Consider the following 20,955-nt stretch of genomic DNA (forward strand, 5'->3'; position numbering starts at 1 on the left):
TTTTCTACCTCAGTTATGAATATGTCAAAGAGCATCAGTGCTAGCAGAGATCTCTGCCGAACTCTGCTGATTCTGGCCCTCTGCTACATAATTCCATTTATTCCTTATTTTTTTATTCATTCAGAGATGGAAATAACTGATTAAAGAGTCCTTATTATCTGCAGAAAATCCATTTATTTAAAAAAACTTCTTGGAAATCTAAGTGAACTGTAACAGGAGGATCATCTTTACCTGTAAGCCTTGGCAATTCCTTCAAAGAGCCCTAATAAATTTTTGACACAGGACTTTCCTCTGCAAAGCCCTTATTCAACCCTTCACCTTACCGTGTTCTTCATTACAGATTCTACCTATTGGAAGTCAGACTTACTGATTCGTAATTCTTCAAATCCTTCCTGAAGCCCTTTTGTAAGAAAAAGTATTAATTTTCTCTATGCCATTTCTCTGGTATCAGAACAATTTTAAGTAAGAAATTGCTTGCTATGGTTAATATTCAGATCCTCCTAATTTTCTTCGCCTGCGTGACCAGTTGGTCCTGACAGCTTATTATTACTCATTCTATTGACTTGCTCCCTAATATCTTCTACTGACATTTCTGTTGGCAGAGATCCTCTGATACATCCCTCTAACAAAGTTTCCTAATAAAAATTTTCCTCATAAGGTCTCTCTGTGTTGACGATACATACAAAAAAGTTGTCTGTCTTCTGCTATGATTTTATTTTTCTCAGTGCTCCTGTCAAGACATTCCAGCTCTCTCTTTCTGATATATTTGAAGAAAGGATTTATTTAGTCTGTTTTTTAGCAGCTTCTGTATGAATACAACGCATTGCCAGCTGTATGATGTAATCTTGTTGTAGGATTTTCACTGGAACCAGTTGCAAGCTAGGTGCCACTCAAGAATGACAGGCTGCACATTCCCCAGATCGATGACAAACTCAACAGTGCCTTTTGTCCAGATAAGCTTGTTGGGACAAGCTGTCTTCCTCCACCTACTTTAAGGCTCAGTTTCCCTAAGATACAAAGCTGGGGACACAGAATATGTGCTGGGGAAAAAAAAGAACTGTTCCCTCTCTCTGACCCCTGTGGCATGCACTGCCCCAGGTAGACTCCACTTGCACAGAGAGAGTTTAAAGACCACATTTGCAATGCTCAAGCTCTGTACTGGTCCTCCAAAAGAGGAGACAGGTTTAGCAGACTYGTCACACAGGCAGAATACTTACAGTTGACGCTAACATCTCCATAGGGTAGAGGGAGCAATGGGGAGTGCAGAGGGTGTTGGGTGTACCGCAGAATAGGGTTTCTCCTGTATGTCTGTTCCACTACTTCAAAGTTCATGCTGTTTTCCTGAAAATAAGAATTACCATCAAATGGGGATAATCTTTTACAAGATGCCTTTATACATTTAGGTTCAAGCTCAATCACCTTTATCTAAATTTCAGCAGGTCCATAGAGTGACTAGATGATTAAAGCATAATTCACAAATTATTTCTGAAAATTAAATGCAAGAATAGCTGTACTGGATCATACCAAAGGTCACCAAGCCCAGGATCTTGCCTCCAACTGTGGCCTGTAGCTGATGCTTAATACAGTCATGTAACAGGGGAATATGGCACTATTCCTCCTTGGTATACCCTTTGAACTTCCAACAATAAATGCTTCATGGACATGGAGCAGATCCATCATGTTTAGTATCTTATAATGAGCATCTCCTCCCTGAATTTTGGCTGTAGTACATATGTTTGGTTGTAGTACATATGATTAGCGAAATGACATCCTAACAACTCTTAATGCTCTATTTGTCCTTGAACCCTGAGCCAATGTTTTCCAAGGTTCTCCACAATCACTCCCAACTTTTTATTCCTGAATGGCTATCTAGTTCTGTCTAGTTAAGAGCCTATCACAGTATGTATGTTTTACCTCATTCACATTACTTTGCATTTATCAGCCCTGAAATTCATCTGCCATTTTACCTCAGTAACACGTCAAAAGATTGACAGCAACTCCTCACAGCCAGCTTTAATTTTGACTATTTTAAGTAATTTACTTTTACTAGCAAACTCTGTCAGCTCCTATTCAGTTTTCAAGACCACTTACGAACATGTTGAATGGCATAGCTACCAGCACACAAACACTTGCAAATCAAATCGGTGAACCTTCTCCAACGTGAAAACAAGCCATTCATGTGAACCTCTGGATCCTAATCTTTAACTGTTTTTTCACCCATGAGAAGACCTTCCTCCTGTCCAGTAACAGCTTAACTTCTTGAGTGTCTTTGCTAAAGACACGTCAAAGCTTTCTGAAATTCAAGGGTCATCATCATCCACATGACTGCCAACTGCCCCAGAGAACACTGGGAGATATGCAAAGAATGACTTGTTGGTATTTTACCAGGTCCCCCACAAGTCTTTTTTTTTTTAAGCTTACTGTCATATTTGCTGCTTTTCCATTTCTTTGATATTAGGACCAACCTAAGCAGTGGTTTACATACTACAGTCAGTAATTCAGTAATTTTACATCTGAGTTCCTTTAGAGCTGTAGGATTAATGCCATTTGATCCTGGTTATTTGTTACACTCCATTTTATTGATATGTTCCACAGCCTCTCTGACTGATATCTCAGTTAGCAAGTTTTTCAATGCTACCCCTTGAGAGACAGGCTCTGATACTGCAGTTTCCCTGAACGCCTCTGTAGTCATCACTGACACAGAGAATTACTCAACTTTTCAGATATGGTCTTACCTTTCTCATACCTTTTTCACCTCAGTTGATGATCCTATCAATTCTCTGGCAAGTTTTTGTGTCTTAGATAAGCTTTCATTAGTAGTCTTACAGTTTTGGTCTGTCCTCTCTTATGATTCTGTATTTAATTTGCTAGACTTTCTGGAAATTTTACTCATTTAGCATAGCTTTCACTTTTTGGGAGGATATATTTTTGCTGCCCCTTACTATTTAACCACATTTACCTAGAATGTGAAGAGGACTTTAGGGTACAGAAAAGTCTCATGGCTGACAGGAATAGAAATCTTTATATTTGTGCCAGAAGGATGCTTGGGGAGAGGAAAGGATGAAGCGGGGATTTGCATCTGCTTGATGGTATAATCATAGAATCAGTAAGGTTGGAAGGGACCTCTGCAGATCATCTAGTCCAACCTCCCTGCTCAGCAGGGGCACCTAGAGCATGTTAGACAGGGTTGCATCCAGGCGGGCCTTGAAGATCTCCAGAGAAGGAGACTCCACARCCTCTCTGGGCAACCTGTGCCAGTGCTGTGTCACTCTCACAGGGAAGAAATTCCCCCTCACGTTCAGGCGGAACTTCCTGCGGTTTGATTTCTGCCCACTGCCTCTTGTCCTGTCACATGGGACAACTGAAAAGAGTTTGTCCCCGTCCCCTTGACACCCTCCCTTCAGGTACTTGTACACATTGATAAGATCCCCCCTCAGGCTTCTCCTCGCCAGGCTGAAGAGGCCCAGCTCTCGCAGCCATTCCTCATAGGGCAGGTGCTTCAGCCCTCTGATCATCCTCATAGCCCTATGCTGGACTCTCTGCAGTAGCTCCATGTCTCTCTTGTACTGGGGAGCCCAGAACTGGACACAGTACTCAAGATGAGGCTTCACCAGGGCTGAGTAGAGATAATCTTACATGCAGTTGGTAACTCCACAGTAGGTGTGGCTTGGACTCCTGCAGATCAATTCACATGCTGAAGTGTAAAATTTTACTATTCAGTTGCACAATCGTTTAGGTTTCTTCTCCATTTTTCCCCTAAGACAGCAACCCCATTTCTTGTCACATTCTCCATAATGACTGAATAAGGCCAGTGGTGATCTGACTGCTCCCAACTGACTGTGGAGTTAGCTTGATGACACCTACCCTGATGTCACGAATGAGTTGCTGAGTAGGTGTTTCTATGGGAACTTTGCTGTCAATGACACCTTGAATGGCAGAGGCCCAGCGCATAGCTTCATTCAGCAGCTTTGTGTACAGTCTGTATGAATGCTTTCGCCCATGGACAATGATATTCCAATAGCCTGCGGAGACACAAAGAAGCAGGAAGGTAAAACCTACTTCTGCTTTATCTTCTCTTTCTGACTGTAACAGGTGGCTGAGGAAACCCATTGCTGCTTTGATAATAAYATATGGTATGGCTGGTTAAAAGGGACTATTGTAGTCAGTAATGTCCCTTCATTCCCAAAATGCATTTATCAGCAGGAAGGTTTTGGCATAACCACAGCTTTCCAAGTACCAAGTAATTCACAGGGTGACATGAATCTTCTCTGCCAGTCAGGCAGTTCACTTTCACAGTCTCGGTTTTAGCTACACTGTGCTATTAATCACTCAAAAACTGACCAGTCTGCACAAAGACAGATCCAGTTAGATTGTCAGATCAAGTCTCATAACTTTTAAAAAACATGTTTGACATAAACTGAGAGAGTAGATCAGAGTGATGACAATTTACTCTGCTATGGGCAGCTCTACATCTCTGTTGAGGTTACAAATGTGAAAGAATTACTGGAAGTGGGCGGAAGACAGTTCCTGTCTTTACTGCTCTAAATGCACCACAGTATCCTATTGCAAGCAGCTTGTTTCTACCCCTTCTAAAAATATAAGTGACTGCAGTTCTAGTTTTGTTCTAATCTTCAGCTTCTTTGTCAAGGGAACTCCAGTTCTTCACCTCCAGCCCCTTAACCCCAATTCTACCTAAACTCATAAAGCATGCAGATCCTGCCTTCCCAAAACAGTGTTATGGTGCACAGAGAACAAACGTAGGCCTGTGTCACCTTTTGGTTCTAACAGACTGAATGAGACTACAAAAAAGACTTACAGTGTATGTCATTGCTTTTATTTAAGAGAATAGCATTAAGCCCAGAGACAAATGTAGGTCATCCTAAGAAGAGAGTAATTTATGGAGATGTACTGATAATTTCAGTGTTAATAAGTTTTTACATTTGAACTTTAGTACTTAGACCCCTTTTCTTATTTCGYAAGCAATTATGTAAATAGTTAAATTACTCGGTGAAAAAACAGCAGAGGACTATAACAGTGAGTGTCTCTGTCAAGTATGAGGGAACTACCATCATTTGCACACCATTCTTCAGCCCTTTGTATGTCTCATGTGTTTCATGTGGRGAGAGGTATTTGCAGCCAGAGAGCCCCAGATAATGTTACGATTGCCTCTCAGCATGATGCACCATTATATTCCTGCACCCTCACCTCTTCATGCAACTGCCAAAGTCTGCTCAGTACTGCTTTCTTCCTCTTACCTGTGTCTTTAAAGACCCTCTCATCGGGCTGCACTACTGAGCACAAGCTATTGAGCACAAGTGTGCCAAGCTTGGCAGCGGTACGCTCAGATGACTTGTAGTAATCGAGGGCAGTGTTTGTCAGTACAAACCAGCGTTTCTTCATCTTCAGAGAGGACATCTTGTTGCTGCTCTGGACCTCTTTATGAAGCCAGCCTAGCAGAGGAACACAAACATGTCAATAGTTGTCTTTCACCACAACAGCAATTCTGTCCTTTTCCTGGCAGCTCTCTAGTTTTGAAACCAGAACATGTATGCAGGCCCTACCAGCTCTGGCTGTAGYAGTATCCTCCACAGACACTATATGAACCAGTTACAGTTTAGTCCAAGATTTTCTGTGGAGCTGTTCTGTCCTTCAGCCATATTTATTTTCACCAATGATCTGAGGCTCAGTTTGCCATCACTGTCAGGACTCTTTCTCAAAATAAGGTTCAGTAATAAACACCATCATGTAAAGTGCTTTTTCAGCATTACAAGCATCTTTTCCTGCCATTACCAGGAAAAATACTTAACTTCTCATTTTAGTTCCCTTACAGAACAGTGCTTACAGGCATAGGCAACTCTACCTTGAGTAAATGCTCAAGCTTCGTATAATCAAAAGACCAGGCATATAGAGCTCAAAGTGATCAGTTACTGCCATTTTCAAGAGGCTAGAAAACTGCAACTTTTCTAATGTCAACCTATTGAAAAGGCTGAATCTTTGGTTTCTCTTTCTGTAGCTAGAAGCAATTCCTTGGGCACCAAAAGCAATACACTCAGTTTTCAATTTCCAGCTAAAACCCTGTTTGTATTTGTATCTATGAAATTGTCAGTTATTTCCAAATTATTTAGTACCTGTGTATTAGACTGTTACAGTGTGGGTTTCAAGTGAAATGTTAAGCAGTTCTACATCAGACATGTTATCGAAAACCAAGTATTTCATATAAATAGTTGCTAATCAATTGAATCTTACAACCTCACTGAAAAAAAAACATGAAACCACACTTTTTTTCATAGAGCTATCCTTGCTGATACTGAATTATGTTTCTGTACTCCACCTGATGCTGTCCTGTATTCTCTGTTCCCTTAGTGTAAGATCAGAAGCTCGCTTATTCAGTTTGGATTAGCCAGGTTATCTTGCTCACTGTTTTTAGAAACACAGTAACTTTCAGCCCTGTAAGATAAATCTATTTTTCCAGTATTTATTAAATTCTGACATAACTGATCTAAAGAACTTCTCAGTTCCTTAGAACTTCAGTTCCTCTTTCCAGGAGGAAAAACTCCTGGATACAAGTTAATTCAATATGCCAGTTTAAAAGCATTTCACATTTTTACTTGGCACTAACTATGTGGCTCTGTGGTACAGAATGAAATATATTCTTAGTGAAATGTCCATATTTAGGTGGCTTCAAAGGTGCTCTCTGCCACAGCTGCTTAGAGATCTCACTGCCAATGTGAGACCTAGATTAGCTGTTAGTGGCAGATGCACAATGATGATTTCCACAGCTGATCTTAGTTCTCAAGAGGATTCTCAGCTATGAAACCTCTGCTTAAATTTTAATATGCAGTAAAATCATAGGATTAGCACAGCTGTTTTCCCCTATAAATCTTGTGGGGAGGTAGGGAGAGGCAAGAGAGGGAATAATCAAAAATTTAATGCTAAAGCATTAGATCCTCTCAGTTGAATCATCAGTCCTGTTGGGTTTTTAAAAGAAAAATCAATACAATAGAAGAAGAATGTTCATATCTCCTGTAGCTGACAGTCTCTTTTGAAAGCTGTAAAAACAATGTCCACCCACTAGGCAAAAAGTTCAAARAATATGGTACTGAGCCCAGAGATTGCATATAGAGAAAGACTGTCCTGAATACATGACTTTGTGGCCACATTACTGTCACACAAATCTCTTACTGTGAAGTGCAGAGCATATGTTGACTTTGCAGAGGAGTATTTGGACATTTTTTTTTCCTTTTAGCTAACGAACAATATGAGATTAAAGGATCTGTTGCCTTCAAATCAATAATTTTGAACTTAAGGTGTTCCAACTATTGTCTGATATCTGATTTTAATCATTCAGTCTCCTTACAAAATTTCAGACTAGGATGGAAAGTTAATGTCACTTTTTGGTGAGTCCTTTCCTTCTTCCCTCTTCTTTCTGTCCTCTTGTCTTGCCATGACCTCAGACCTTCCCTTCAGTTCCTCGCAGATACTTTCCAGAAGATACAAGGCAATTTACTCTGCACTTGATTTCCATAGATAGTGCCAGCAGTGTCTTCATACATTAAAGACCACATGACGAGCTGAAAGTATTGAGGAAATTTAAGGGACCTTTGGAGACAATTAGAATATTTTGTAATACGTGTGTGATCAGTACTTACACCTTAGTTCCTTCATCTCCAGCTGAGCTCTAACTAGACATAATTTAAATCTTTTGCTCAGCTTTAGAAAATTATTCTCACCTTGCTCTGTCTACCAGAATCAAGTTAGTTTGCTTCACTGAGGACAGCAGCTACCTTACAAAGATCTCCGCCCTTCCTTCTCTGCATGACAGGTGTCAGAAAAAACAGAGCTTTCTGAAAACAAAAGATGCAGTGTCCTGTTATAGCCAATATAAGGCCAGCTGCTTGCAAAGGACAGCCATACTCCCTCCTATCCCATGCTGACGTTTGTTGGACAACATGTTGCAATAGGCTGGGGAAATAAAGTGCTTCATTTTTTCCAATTTTAGCTTCCTGAAGCCACCTGACATGGAGCCAGACAAGAGCTAGTGCCAGCAGAAGAAAGGAGTGGGCAAGTAGCTGGCAAGAATGTGGCAGGGGGCAGAGGATTATTGGTTTTGAGGAGCAGCTAAATGCTAGATTGGATTAGCTATAATCAGACCTTACCTTCAGATCATAAACAGAAGATGGGTTTCATAAATTTAATTGCATGCATTTCTTTTACCTCTTACAAGGAATTCCTGGCCATCAACCTTAGATTCGCCTTTTGGTTTCTGCAGCAGGGAGATCCAGTGATGCATCTCCTCAGGGGTGTCACTGTTGCAGTGAAACACTCGATTTGCTGTGATGATCACAAAAGAATTTGGTCTGCGAGAAAACATGAGAATTAAAACTGGTTATAACCACAGAAATATCTCAAGTCACAGCAGATGCAAAGCCAGAACCATGTCCTCTACCTTTCCTTAAGCAAGCAGAAAGATTCTCTGAATATAAACTGTGAAGGGGTGAAGAAGCACTCCAGAAGAGTGTACCTCAGCAGATGCATGAAGAAATTCTGAATGTCTAGCTTACTACTTGTGCCCAGTGTTCTACTGGGACTCAGATTAACTATGAGGAGCCCAGCCTGAGAATGGGCTAAAACTTTCTGCTTTTAAAAAAACATTGCTGGCTACTGAGGTATAAATTTTCTAAACTAGTATCCAAAAAGTCCCTGCAATCTCTGAGAGAAAAAACAGATGATAGAAGTAAATAACTTAATAGCTAACATTTTAATTCAGCACTCGAGTGAGAAGCTTTGCCTTCGTTGAACCTGTCAACATTATAGGAAATAATTAAATGTTAATATAGTGAGATGTGAAGTGTCCCATAATCTTTTTCCAGAACTAACCGATTTGTGAACAAAAGGTCCGTGCTGTGTTGCATTGCAAAGATATCAAGAGTACAGATTTCTGAATTTATTATTCTTCCAGAGTTTTTTTTTCCCTAAATTTACAAGACTATCTTAAAATTACTGCATATAGAAGTTAGAATCGCTGCTTTTGCTGGACATTTCTGTTTAGTGGCAAGAGTAGATAAGACTGCAGTTGCTTGACTTTCAGATTACTCTGTTCTTAGCTGTGAGATAGAAAGGMGTATCTAACCTTTCACTCATAATAACACACTTGTAAACTTCATACCTGTGAAGTAACATAGCTTAAAACAAACCAAAGACTATGGCTGCATTTATTTTGTCATAGATGAGTTCTTATATCAGGTTTAAACAAATATAAAGCCCCAAATGAAATCTAGACCTCCCCACAAGAATATGCCAGAGAGCTTCTGATCTCAAAGATGCTCAAGTCACTGAAACACGAACTGTACCTACCTATCAGGATTGTCTGAGGCACAGACAGAGTCAATAAGCCCAACATCCAGAGTTCCCTGTACGATAAAAGAGACACAGATTACAGCAATTGCTTGTATCAAATTGGAGACATTTTCCATCTTGAATAGGAACTGAAAATGTTCTTTTGAATTCCAATAGCTTGAGTAGAAATGAAGAGCTGAGAAAGGCCTGAAGGGAGCATGAGAGACTCCCTACACAAGCAGGAAAAAGTGCACAAGGACTCCATGGGGCTGGAGGAAAAGAGCTACAGCTTTCCATAGAGCAGTGTGGAGGTATGAGATCCCTGCCTCCACATTTCTGCACTAGCAAAATACATAAAATACATTGTTCTTCTCAACTGAATCTCTTCTGTCTGGAATAATTGATCCAGACTAGGCCCATAATCCTTAAGCTGAATGAGGTAGCCCCCCCAAAACCAAACAGGAGAGCCATGGGGTAATCAAACTCAGTCACCCTGTCCAACCACCATGTTCCTCACTGCCTACCCTCTTTTCCATCAGCTTTGCTATTTCTTTTTAATAATCATCTAACTTTTGTATACAGCTCATGAACCACAGCACTGCACGTGCTAGAAAGATGTGCACAAAACAGTTAAACACAGATGGCTATAAACATGCCCACAGACTGGTTGCAGAGTAACTCACCACAGCATTCTTTGGATTGGCCTGTTCATCCTGCATTTCCCTCAGCTGCTGTGCTGTAGCACTGTGTACTCGGCTCAGGACATTAAACCAACCACTGGCAAGCAAAACAGACTAGAAGTTAAGATTTGGGTAGTGAAACTAGCTTTAGATGATCAAGGAACCCTGAAAGCTGCCAAGAAGTGGAAAAAATCCTTCATTCACAACTTCACAATTATACTACAAAATACCTCTTGGGCACATCATACCAGACTAATGTTTTCTTTTCTCCCTATTTATCCATGAAAATTCTGTGCACGTCCTCTAATCCACTGACAGTTGTTCCCACAAAATTCAGCTTTCTATTTGCTATTTGAGAAACTATAAGCAGGCAGTGGTCTCACTGGGAAGCACATGTCAGGAGACTGAGTAGAGCATATAGTGGTTGTAAAGATAGCATCAGCTGGTATCTTCCTGGACTAGAGTCTTAGAGATTCCTAGGCGCCTTCTTAACTAGTTAGTCTCTCTCTGATCTGCTCATAAATTTGAAAGTCTTATGCTCTCAAATAATCATGAGTTAATGTGGAGGGAAGAGAATGAAGTTATTTGTCTGTGAAAGAGGTTCCCATTACAGACATATCTGGAGGCTGAATCTCTTTTGCAGAACAAGCAGATTTTTATCTGCAGCTTGCAATGAGATCAACAAACATCTAGACTGTGGAGGATTCTCAAATCAGCTACTCTACCCCATCTGGTAATCTGCTCTTTGCTAGTGCAAGTGTTGGTGCTTTTTCTCCCTCAGAACTGAGCGGCGTGGCATTGACAGAGGCCACATTTGCCTAGCAATTTTGTAATGTTAGCATAGGGCATGGCTATTCCGGTCATGGAAGTTCTGGGTTAAGAAGCTACTGCCCCTGAATTTGCTTGTTTATTGTTCATGTGACTGGCCTTCATCCATTTCTGTTAATTTGTGTCCAAACTCTTTTCCCCTTCCTCCCCCTATTCCCAAAGAAATAACAACAAAATTCCTGAATAATTTTGCAGAATCAGATTAAAGTAGATCAGACAGTTAAACTCGTTGGACAGAGAAAACAGTAACCTCTGGTAAGAGTGGGAAAGACATAATCAGCTAGGGACAGTAACCTCTTAACTTGGCCAGAACAGGTTATCCAACCTGCCCTTAAACAACTGATTCTCACTGCTTGGCCAGGATGCCAAGAAGGAAGGACATGAGTCATTTGTTTGCTTTGCACTGGGAAGATTTTATCAGATGACACTACAGACCCTGATAAGCTGCAGCCTTTTCTCTGTCTCCTGGATAAAACCCAGCTGCTCTTGCAATCATTTACAGACAACATGAATAGACGTTTTGTTTGATTCAAGATTCCATTTAATAAATAAATCAGCTATTAGATGTTCCAGTTTATATTAAGGTTTTGCCTGTCTCCTGAAGTAACCCTTGAATTCAGTTTGCTCACAGCCACATGCAGAAGGCAGCAGTCCTGTAACTAACTGATAGGCAGAACCACCATCTCAGTAGCTGCAACAGGGAGTCCCCAAAGAAGGTGTGGTACCTCCTAATAAGCACAAAATGACGCTGAGGAATGAATCCTCTTTTTTGTTCAGAAGAGAAGTGATTATGACAGACAGACACAAATCTCTCCCATGAGCAGCTGGGTCAGATTTGCACTGAATGAACAAATCTAAAATCTCCCTCATATACCTGGCGTCTTCTGGTGATTCTGCCACAATGTGATAAACTCTATCTTCTGTCACAATGTCCAAGGCATTTTCCTTCTCATGAATATCCACGATCTCCCTGAAACACAGCAAATCACGTGAGCCAGTTACTGAAAGATTTTTGCAAGCATTAATTCCATCAGGCTGATTTTTTCACATTGTACCACACAGAAAGGAAATGAATGGCTCAGATAGCTTGTAACTTCAACAAGAAATGCAAAAATTCTTATAATACACATAAACTTTGGGGATTTCCTTAAAAAGATTTGTACAGTTAATCTACTACAAATGCAAAACTTAAGGAGTTACATAGATTTTCCCCAAGCCTCAGCAGACTGAATGGAAGAAGAGATGGCAGGGTTGTGAGTACATACAGCTATTTACAAAGTGCAGTGAGCCACTCTTTTTGCCCTTTATGTGGCCACGTAATGCTAATGTGCGACTAGTCTCTCCTTTCCTTCAGCAGGAGCTGAGGAATTGGCTGTGGTAGCAGAAAGAGCATCCAAGGCTGAGGGAAAGACATCGTACATGCTGCCAAGATCAAATCCCATTGTGAGCTTCATACTTCCTCTGTGAACTGTCTGGAGAAGCCAAGAAAGAGATAGAAACAGGGCAGAAGTGGATACATGGGGCATGTACTGAATTAGCCCATCCTGGTCTGGTTTCATCCATGGCTTCGAAAGAGCCTCTACTGGATTATGACATGCAAGACTGGATAAAGAAATCAGCGAGCGGACAATTCCAAACTCCCTCCAGCATAAAACTAGAAGCTCTAATTGTGTTTTCCTTCCCTTACATTTCTGATTCTTCCAGAATTGGAAGATTGAATAGAATATCTCTATTGGAGATATCCAGATTGATGAACTGACAGCACTGGAAACTTCATTATCAGTTTAGAGAGTGAATACTAGGGACTGAAAGGATTCATTTTTCACTCACTTTGCCCTTCTAATATCAATTGTCCCCTTCAGCTTTTCCTCACTATCATTYTCAAAGTACATCAGCTTGGATTCTCGAAGCACAAACCAGCGGCGTTTCCAGTTACGGCGTGAAAGCGTTGACATGCCTCCTCCTTTTTTATAGAGCCAGCCTGACTTCAGTGCCTCTTGCTTGGTTCTGAACCACATGAATGCTTCATTCTTCAGAACACACCAGCGCCTCCTCCATGGGTTCATCAGACCTCCTGCAAAGAGAGAGGCAAGACTTCACCAGACAAACAACAAGGAAAAATTCTCCATTATGATCCTGCTTCTCGGACACTTAGTTGCCAGTTCAGTTTCGACATGCAAAAAAGGAGCTGAGAGAGATAAACAAGACTAAGTTTGGACAGAGAAAAAGCAGAAATAACTAGTGAAATAAAATATATAAAGAAAAGTCACTGTTTGCGTAAAATATAAAGAAGTCACTGTTCCTTACGCCCTCCTTTTTACACAGTCATATAGTTGAGGGTAGTTGTACAAAGAGGCAGATAAAACTGACTTCCGGTCATGGCTTTTACTCTTTCTCTGCTAGATTATTCCAGCATCAAACTTACAAACAGTATATACAGGCACTAAATATAAGTACATACTAGACAAATTTATAGGCATGTAAGTTTATATACTATATATACATACTACATATATAAAAGAAAATATATATATATGTTTGTATATGTAACATTGTAAGACACTGTAGAAGCCACTGCTTTGCTAAAGGCCGGTAGGAGGAGGGGTTTTTGTTGTTGTTGGGTTTTTTTAGAAAAAAAGGAGGGGGGGGGGAGCCAGGAGCCAAGGTCCTTCAGCCTCTTCTGAAAAGCCCAACCTCAAATAAAAAGAATTTATCTAGTTGTCAGTGACATCTGTGGTGTAATATCCTCTCCAGAGCTTCTTTCAAGCCCACCTACAGCATTTGATATAGAACTCAGTCATCACAAGATGACTGGATACTAGATTAGATGGCCATCTGTTACAGGAAATTCTGATACAGAGAAAAAGAAAACAACAAAAAAGAGAGCAGACTTTTCTCCATCTCTCAGCAGCTTTGAATCTTCTCCCCATTATCTTCTTACCTCAAAATCCCACAGATCACTCCTCCCCTTCTCCATGCACTAGTGAAATATTTTTGAACTGTCTTCAGTGTTATAGCTCAGAAAGTCATTTAAATCCATACTCAGATCAAGTGCACATATATGGATCTCAGAGCCCAAGATATTCAGTCTGATTCCCTGATATCTGTTGTCTGGCTGCTTGTTTTATTTGGTGGTGTGAAATAAAGGGAGATAGAAAAAGAGAGTACACAAAGGAGTAGGAGCAGTGCATGATGATGATTATGGAGAAACAGAAGAGGAGAGTGGGTTTTCTGGTTCCCACCCTTCTATGGTTTGGCTAAAGCTGCTTACCCTTCATATAGAGATAACTGTGAAAATAGGGCGGTCCTGAACCATTGAAGATGGTGACCCGTCCATTACAAAATTCTTCATCTGTATCTATGTAAACATCCACTTCCTCCTCACTGTCCAGAAACTAGAAGAAAAATCAAACAAACAAACCAGGCTACTTCAGTTCTCGTAGTCTCAAAAGAACTGGAGCAAAGTAACAAGACTGCAGAAGTCATTTGATCAGAAGGTGCAAACCCACACATACTCCCTTTATGAAGAAAGCAGTACAGGAAAACTAGAGGCTTGACAGCTTACCCATTAACGCCTAAAGCAAGACTGTCCAGGGAGCATGGAATTTTCATGCCAGAAAGGAGAGTGACATTTGGCAGTCGATACAGCTAAAAAACTCCAGTTACCTGCAATAACAAACCTTCCTCTTCCAGGGCAGAGCCAACAGTTCAAAATCTAATTTAACGGGATTAGGAGAGAATTTTCCATTTTGGAGGATTTTTCCAAAACTGTCTGCTAGTAATAGCCTCTGGCACTCTGTTGGCAGACAGGCCAGGATGCTGGATAAGATGGAGCATTGATCTAAACCCAGCAAGAAAATGCCTACAACTTCCAATTGCTTTTGCTTTACTAGAAGAAAAGCACATTCTAGAATAACTGAACTCTAAAACAAAGATCTAAATTACTTAAATGAAATAACAGTATAGTGTTTATTCATTCCTGTTCTCCAAGTAGATAATGTCCTCAGTCAAAGCAAAGTACTTCACAATTGAAATTCTGAATTACCCTATCATTTCCTTCACCTTAAACACAAATTTCTTTGATTGGCTGTATTATTTAATACTGACAAAGGCAGCAGTCCTTTTCTGTTTGAAATGTATGTTACTTTTCTTCATTTTCCTCCTCTGTCTTCTCTCTGCTATCCCTTTGCTGTCTAGCCTCTCTGCCCTCCTCTTCCACTCATTCATTTTCCCTCTCTTGCCATTAAGTTTCAAAAAGCAGGTACTGCTGTGTCAGCAGGAACTGATGGCATCCTGACTGAGCAGTAGTTAATTCTTTCTATGGCCCATGCCATGACTTGGTAGCAACTGAATTTTTCATGAGTCTTACTCATTGAGGAGCCTAGTAAAATCCTCTACTTAAATATGGTGTTTTAAGAAAAAAATGGTAGAAACTGGCAGTGACAAGCACTGTGACAAAACGATTCTAGGCTTGACAATGACTTGATCAGCGAGACCTGCACACAGAGAAGGTACATAAGAAAGGAAGACTTTTATTCAAGCAGAGCACACCATAAAAATTTTGGTGGCTGGCAGCTGATATTAGGGAAATGCAAACAGGAAAAAATCTTGAAGCTTTTCAAGAGGTTTATAATCTGCCATTGGAAAAAGAATAGCAAAGGAAGAAAATTTAATTCCTTAAAACAATCCAATCTATTTTCCAAAAGATACTTGTAGTTCAAATTTAAGTCCCTGCTTTAACAGACATCATTTACCTCAGATATTTTTGGGGCCCCCATTGGCATTGCATCTGAATGCCTCACAATCTTCTGCAGGCTTATTTATCATCCTGGTCTGTTAGGGGATTTATTACTGTATTATTTAGCAGTTGCTTAGGGCACTCAGGAAGTCCAGGGCCTAGTTTGGGATCTAAGCCAAGATCCTTCAAGTGCCAGGCTAACAGACCATCTTCACTCCCTTGTCATGCTACAGAATTGCTACAGTAGGTTCAGTAGTTTTGGCTGTGTGCACTGAGACCTCAGGATCAGCAGTGATCTCTTCTAGCCTTAGAATAGCTTACCTGCATACGGCAGCTGAAAACAAATCCTTGACTGAACCCTTTAACGGGAAAGGATTAGAGAAATTTTTTTGATGGAAACAAATCAAACCCCAGTCTTTCCCTTTTAGTTTTCTCTTGTGGTTGTCCTCTGGCAGCTCAGACTACTACTGTGAAATCTCTCTAATGGCAGTAGAACATATGCTAGAAGTAGATGTTAGCTGCCTGGCTTTTACTCTTCCTAGAAGATGTTAAGCTAATACATGGTGATGAAAACAATCTAAAATAGCCTAGGTACCTATGTGCTAGCTTGTGTGCCAGTAATGCTAGAAAGTCACATGTCCTACTCCCTTCCAAGAATTCCTGTTTATCTATACGTCACTCTTCTCTTTTTTCAGGCTGATCACTGATGTAAGGAGAGAGTTAAGTATTAGTCACAACACTTAGAGCAAACAAGTATATTGTAGGACAGAAGGCAAGGATGCTATAACTATCAACAAGTCATACATTCAGAAAAGCAAAGGGAGGGATTCTTACCGAGTCCAGGCTGCCACGATTGGAATCCATGCTGGTGCCATGGGAGTGTCTCAGGATTTCTTCACCATTCAGAGGCTCAGCTGAGGTACTGCCTGCATCTCCGCAGCCATCAAACTCCTCATGGTCATAGTCAGACTCCACATCCAGAGGCAAACTGTAAATTGGCTCTCTCACCTCTCCACTATTGTTTCTCAGTGTATCCGAGACAGCATTGTCAATGCTTTCCCCTGTGCCAAATAGGGCACTGGGCTCCTTGGGGCTAGTGGTTCTTTCCACAGGTGGGCCTGGAGCAGTGACAACCTCTCCCACTTCCCTTTGAAGAAGTGACAAGTTTGTGTCCACATCTTCCTCTGAGTAGTTATCACTGTTTCTTGTACTGTGCTGATCCAAGACCATCAAACTGGAAGTTGGCTGTCCCTCGTCATCAGCATGAAAGCCCTCATCTACTTCTTCTTCAGCCAGTGGTGCCACCAGACTACAGTCTATGTTGAGTGTCCCCTCACTGGAGAGTGAGTGCTCTAAATTCTGCACGCTTTCATCCAGATTGCCAAAATCCAGCAGCTCCAAGAACTCCTGGGCAACCCTAGATGCCTCCTTTTCCAGCCTCTGTATCTCCTCTTCTCTCTGCCGATTGATTTCATTCCTGGTGTTTTCACAGATGATGGACATGTGATCCTCCTTCTGTTTTTGCAGCTTCTCAATCTCCTTCTCCAGTCTTAAGATCTCCTCCATCTGATGTCTCTCTTCTTCTTGCAGGGGAATATCTGCCTCCTCAGTCTTTACTAGTTCCACCTTAAAGAATTTGTCACAATGTTAAAGTTAAAGCTGTTTCTTTAACCTGCAGGTGGTTCTTGCCTTGACCTTCCATTCTTCCCATCTCCTGTGCTTGTCTTGCACTTCCCTTCTGCAAAAAGATGGCCCTAAGTATCCTCTCTTTTTCTAACTGGCAACTGCAGTCATCCATGGTGTAAAACTGAAAGGTAGATCTGCTGGATCTTCAGCTACCTTCTTTCTTACAGCAACCTGCTTCCTTTCTGAATGGTGCAAAATAGCTGACTGGGATCAGTGAATATTTAGAAGAGTCTGTCTGTCTGTCAGCTGCTCTGTACACTAGAACTTGGATAGAAGCATCCTGAAAGTCCTTTCTCCCTTTTTGGACCATCCCACATTTAGACATATAGGGGAGAACACATATAAGTATAACCTGTTTAAGAGACTTCCTGTGCCACCAATGAGCTGAATATCTCCCAGGTATAACATGAAAAAATTTGGAGATTTTGTTTTCTTTGCCAGGTTGGGGGTCTGACCATCAGAGACTGGAAGGGATACTGCAGTGAAGTAGGACTGTATCCTCCCCAACCCCACTCCACCATAACGCTGTATTGAATTTCTTGGCATTAGTCAGTATCTCTGATTGATGATGGATAGTAGGCTGCTGAATAGTCTGCCTGTTCCTCTATTAACCACACTAAAGGAACTGAAGAAATTTCTAGCAACTGCACAGTAATTTGAAGACAGAAGAACTGTCACTGAACACAGAAGAACTATCATTGAAGTTTAGCTGTAACATAAAGCCACCCTCCCATCCACTGAAGATACTGAAAACATTAACACATAGAAAAAAGGAAAAATAAGTTCTGAAAGATTCTATGTACTTCCAGACAGGAATGTTAAAATGCACCCAATATACTGGTCCCTTTCAGCCACAACGATTGCTTTCTTCATGATCTACCTTGTTGCTTGTTTTCTACTAGACTTCTACTTGTGCATAAATCAGCTGTTATGTTTTAATGTTTCATCCTTTCTGAACAGAACTGGCCCAAAACTGAGGAACGAGTGGTATGAGAAAACAAATCAGAAGATATACAGCTGTTTTCACACACCTCAGGTTAGGTGGTCTGTTCTTCTGAAATATCAAATACCAATAAATAATTAGATCAGTTACAAGGGGTTTATTTTAGCCATGGCAACAGCCTTGTACACTTTATTTTGGCTGTTACAGGCAACAATCCAGCAAAACAGACTGTGTCACAGTGCAGCGCATCACAAGGTCATGTAATAAGCTCAAGCAGTAGAGAGAAAAAAAGGATGTTGCATGATCAGTACTGAAATATTCAAATATGCAAGCTAGTACATGAGTTGTGGGGTAAAAAAGCTTGTAAGCTCTACGCACTTCTGCCAAAGTCAAACACCTGCAGGTTGTGAGTGAACAAAGCCCATTTTCTAAACAGTGTTGCCACAATAAAGTAGAGCAATTAGCTCCAGGGGAAAGCGTAGGCAACGGAGGACCCTTCATAGATCCTCAAAGGAGACATATGGAAAGAATAAATTACTCGACTTACCTGAGCCACCTGGAGTAGAGCATGCAGTTGCTCCTTTTCTCTGTTAAAAACAAGACATGATAGTCAGAAATACATGCAGCTCTCCTGTGTGAAGCTTTAAGAATTACATGGATGCATCATCTGTCCATGGTTAGGGTTAAAACGAGGTAGTTACTGTAAGACGACTTAAGAGTTTTTGTATTTTAGTAAAACTTTGCAGTTGGCATGACATTTGTTGATATAACAAATTTTCCCCATGCACTTAACTTTCAGATGAATCAGGAAGTTGGATTAACTGGAACATGGGAGGAAGCATGTTGGATACAGTGACAGAAAGTCATATCAGTTAGATTCATGATAAATGTGCACTGAAGCCACTGAGCTTAGTGCAAAGTGCTGTAAGTCTATGGATATTAAATGAGGCGCTACATGTGTAGTTGACAGATATCAAAGCTCTGTGTTTGTTTTGTTAAAAAAGAACTATTATAACACAAGTGCTGAGACTGTGTTTTGTTTTGCATTCAGTGTACTATTTAAACCCAAGAAGAATTTACCAAACTTTTGTACTCTGCGAAATGGCTAAGTGGAAGGCTTTCTATCCTGAAGACCTTGATCCTCCAGCTTACAGAACTTCTCAGTTTACAAATAAAAGCTGTAAGAGTCAGAGTTTGTTAGTAAACATGACTAAAGGAAGAAATTATCCCACAGTGCTGCATCCCCACTCAGAATAAAAACCTAGTACTATGACCACTTTGTCAGTGGTCAGCATGCTACAAGTAACTGAACTAGCAGACAGACAAATGCCAGGGTCATGCATATGCAGTAGTAATAGGATGTGGCTGGATGGCAGCAGCTTCCCATAGCAACCGCTGTGTAGCTAAATTCGGACAGGCAGTGGTAACTTTCAAACCTATAATTCAATCTCGCTCAGAACAGGAGGGCAACAACACTTATTTCCCAGGCCCTACAGCTTTTCCCAGCCAAATTCTACATTGCAGCTGCAAGTCACAATGTCCTTAGACCTCTCACTTTCTCTCTTTTTCTTTCTCAGAAAAAAAAAGATCAGGACATGTTTATAATGAAAATTGACATAAGTGGGACCAAGATGGTTCCAGCACTATTGAAAAATGTCTACTGGTAACAGCAAATTAAACAACTGCCTTAACTGATTTAAGGGTCTAAGAGGCCGAGCCATTTCAGAGCAAATCAGACATACCAACTGCAACCTGCACACTAACTAGTTCAACTGTTCCTCCCATTCTGTAGGCTTCTGATACTTGCTGGTCTCCATCCATTCTCACACTTTCTGAAATGTGATACCTAAAACTAGGGACAGTATTCCAACTGAGGCTTTATCAATGCCAAGCAGAGCAAAAGAAATACTCCACATCTTACAGAAACAATCTTGCTTGTATATGGCATTTGCTTTCTCTCACTATAGCATAAACTGATGATTAATAGTTGGCTTAAAGCCTCCAGACCACCTTCCTGATGTTGAACTAGTCATTCTTCCTCTTCTCTTTGTGTATTAACCCTTCCTAAGTGTAGATCTGCGTACTTGCCTGTAGTGAACGTTAATCTGTGTTTTCCAGACCAAATCTTCAATTTGCCAAAATTATTTTGAACTGTAATCCTACACTTGTAGACCCTCACCAGATGGTATTATCTGCAAATCTAATAAGCATACTCATATTTCATCATCCAACCTATTATGAAAAAAATGCATTAATATCGCATCCAGCACACACTTCTAAAGAATCCCATCCAATATTTCTTTTATGTAACAGATAACTACTATTGTTTACACTTTTTCATCAGTTAAAACACCAACCCTACTCTGATTTCACCTACTTTTATTGAAACCACATTCCTCATACCGTCTTATGAGTATTGTCGGAATATGCCAAAGACCTTACTAAAATCAAGATACCTATCCCTCTTACAGCTTTTCCTTATTCACAAGACATGGCATAAGCTATCACAAAAAGTAGTAGTAGATAAATTTTATATTGTTTGTTCTTCAGAAATCCATGTTGGCTCTTACCTCCTTATCATCAAGCACTTACAACTGTTTCATTATTTATCTCAATATTTTCCTGCAACGGAGGTTAAGCTTACTGGTCCAGAATTTCTGGTTCTTCCTTTTCCCCATTTTAAAAAGGGATTAATTATATATGTGTTTTCCAGCTTTATGGAACCTCCACTACCATCCACAAAG

The 20,955-nt window shown here is 40.6% G+C and overlaps 1 protein-coding gene across 1 annotated transcript in view; it reads right to left on the bottom strand.

Annotated features, from left to right (window-relative positions):
• The window catches only part of LOC146600280 (unconventional myosin-X-like), a 104,765-nt gene that overhangs the window by 14,897 nt on the left and 68,913 nt on the right, over positions 1-20,955 (bottom strand). Inside the window, exons 24-34 of the mRNA XM_085325904.1 lie at positions 18,759-18,798; positions 16,417-17,208; positions 14,116-14,239; positions 12,675-12,918; positions 11,719-11,814; positions 10,020-10,113; positions 9,355-9,410; positions 8,215-8,357; positions 5,256-5,450; positions 3,865-4,022; positions 1,218-1,341 (exon numbers count right to left, since the gene is read on the bottom strand). Of these exons, the coding sequence (XP_085182030.1) occupies positions 1,218-1,341; positions 3,865-4,022; positions 5,256-5,450; positions 8,215-8,357; positions 9,355-9,410; positions 10,020-10,113; positions 11,719-11,814; positions 12,675-12,918; positions 14,116-14,239; positions 16,417-17,208; positions 18,759-18,798 (2,066 nt within the window). The remainder of the gene's footprint in view (positions 1-1,217; positions 1,342-3,864; positions 4,023-5,255; positions 5,451-8,214; positions 8,358-9,354; positions 9,411-10,019; positions 10,114-11,718; positions 11,815-12,674; positions 12,919-14,115; positions 14,240-16,416; positions 17,209-18,758; positions 18,799-20,955) is intronic.

This window comes from Rhea americana, unplaced genomic scaffold (assembly GCF_003343005.1).
Source record: "Rhea americana isolate MKP2758 unplaced genomic scaffold, rheAme1 scaffold_124, whole genome shotgun sequence".
Lineage (NCBI taxonomy): Eukaryota > Metazoa > Chordata > Aves > Rheiformes > Rheidae > Rhea > Rhea americana.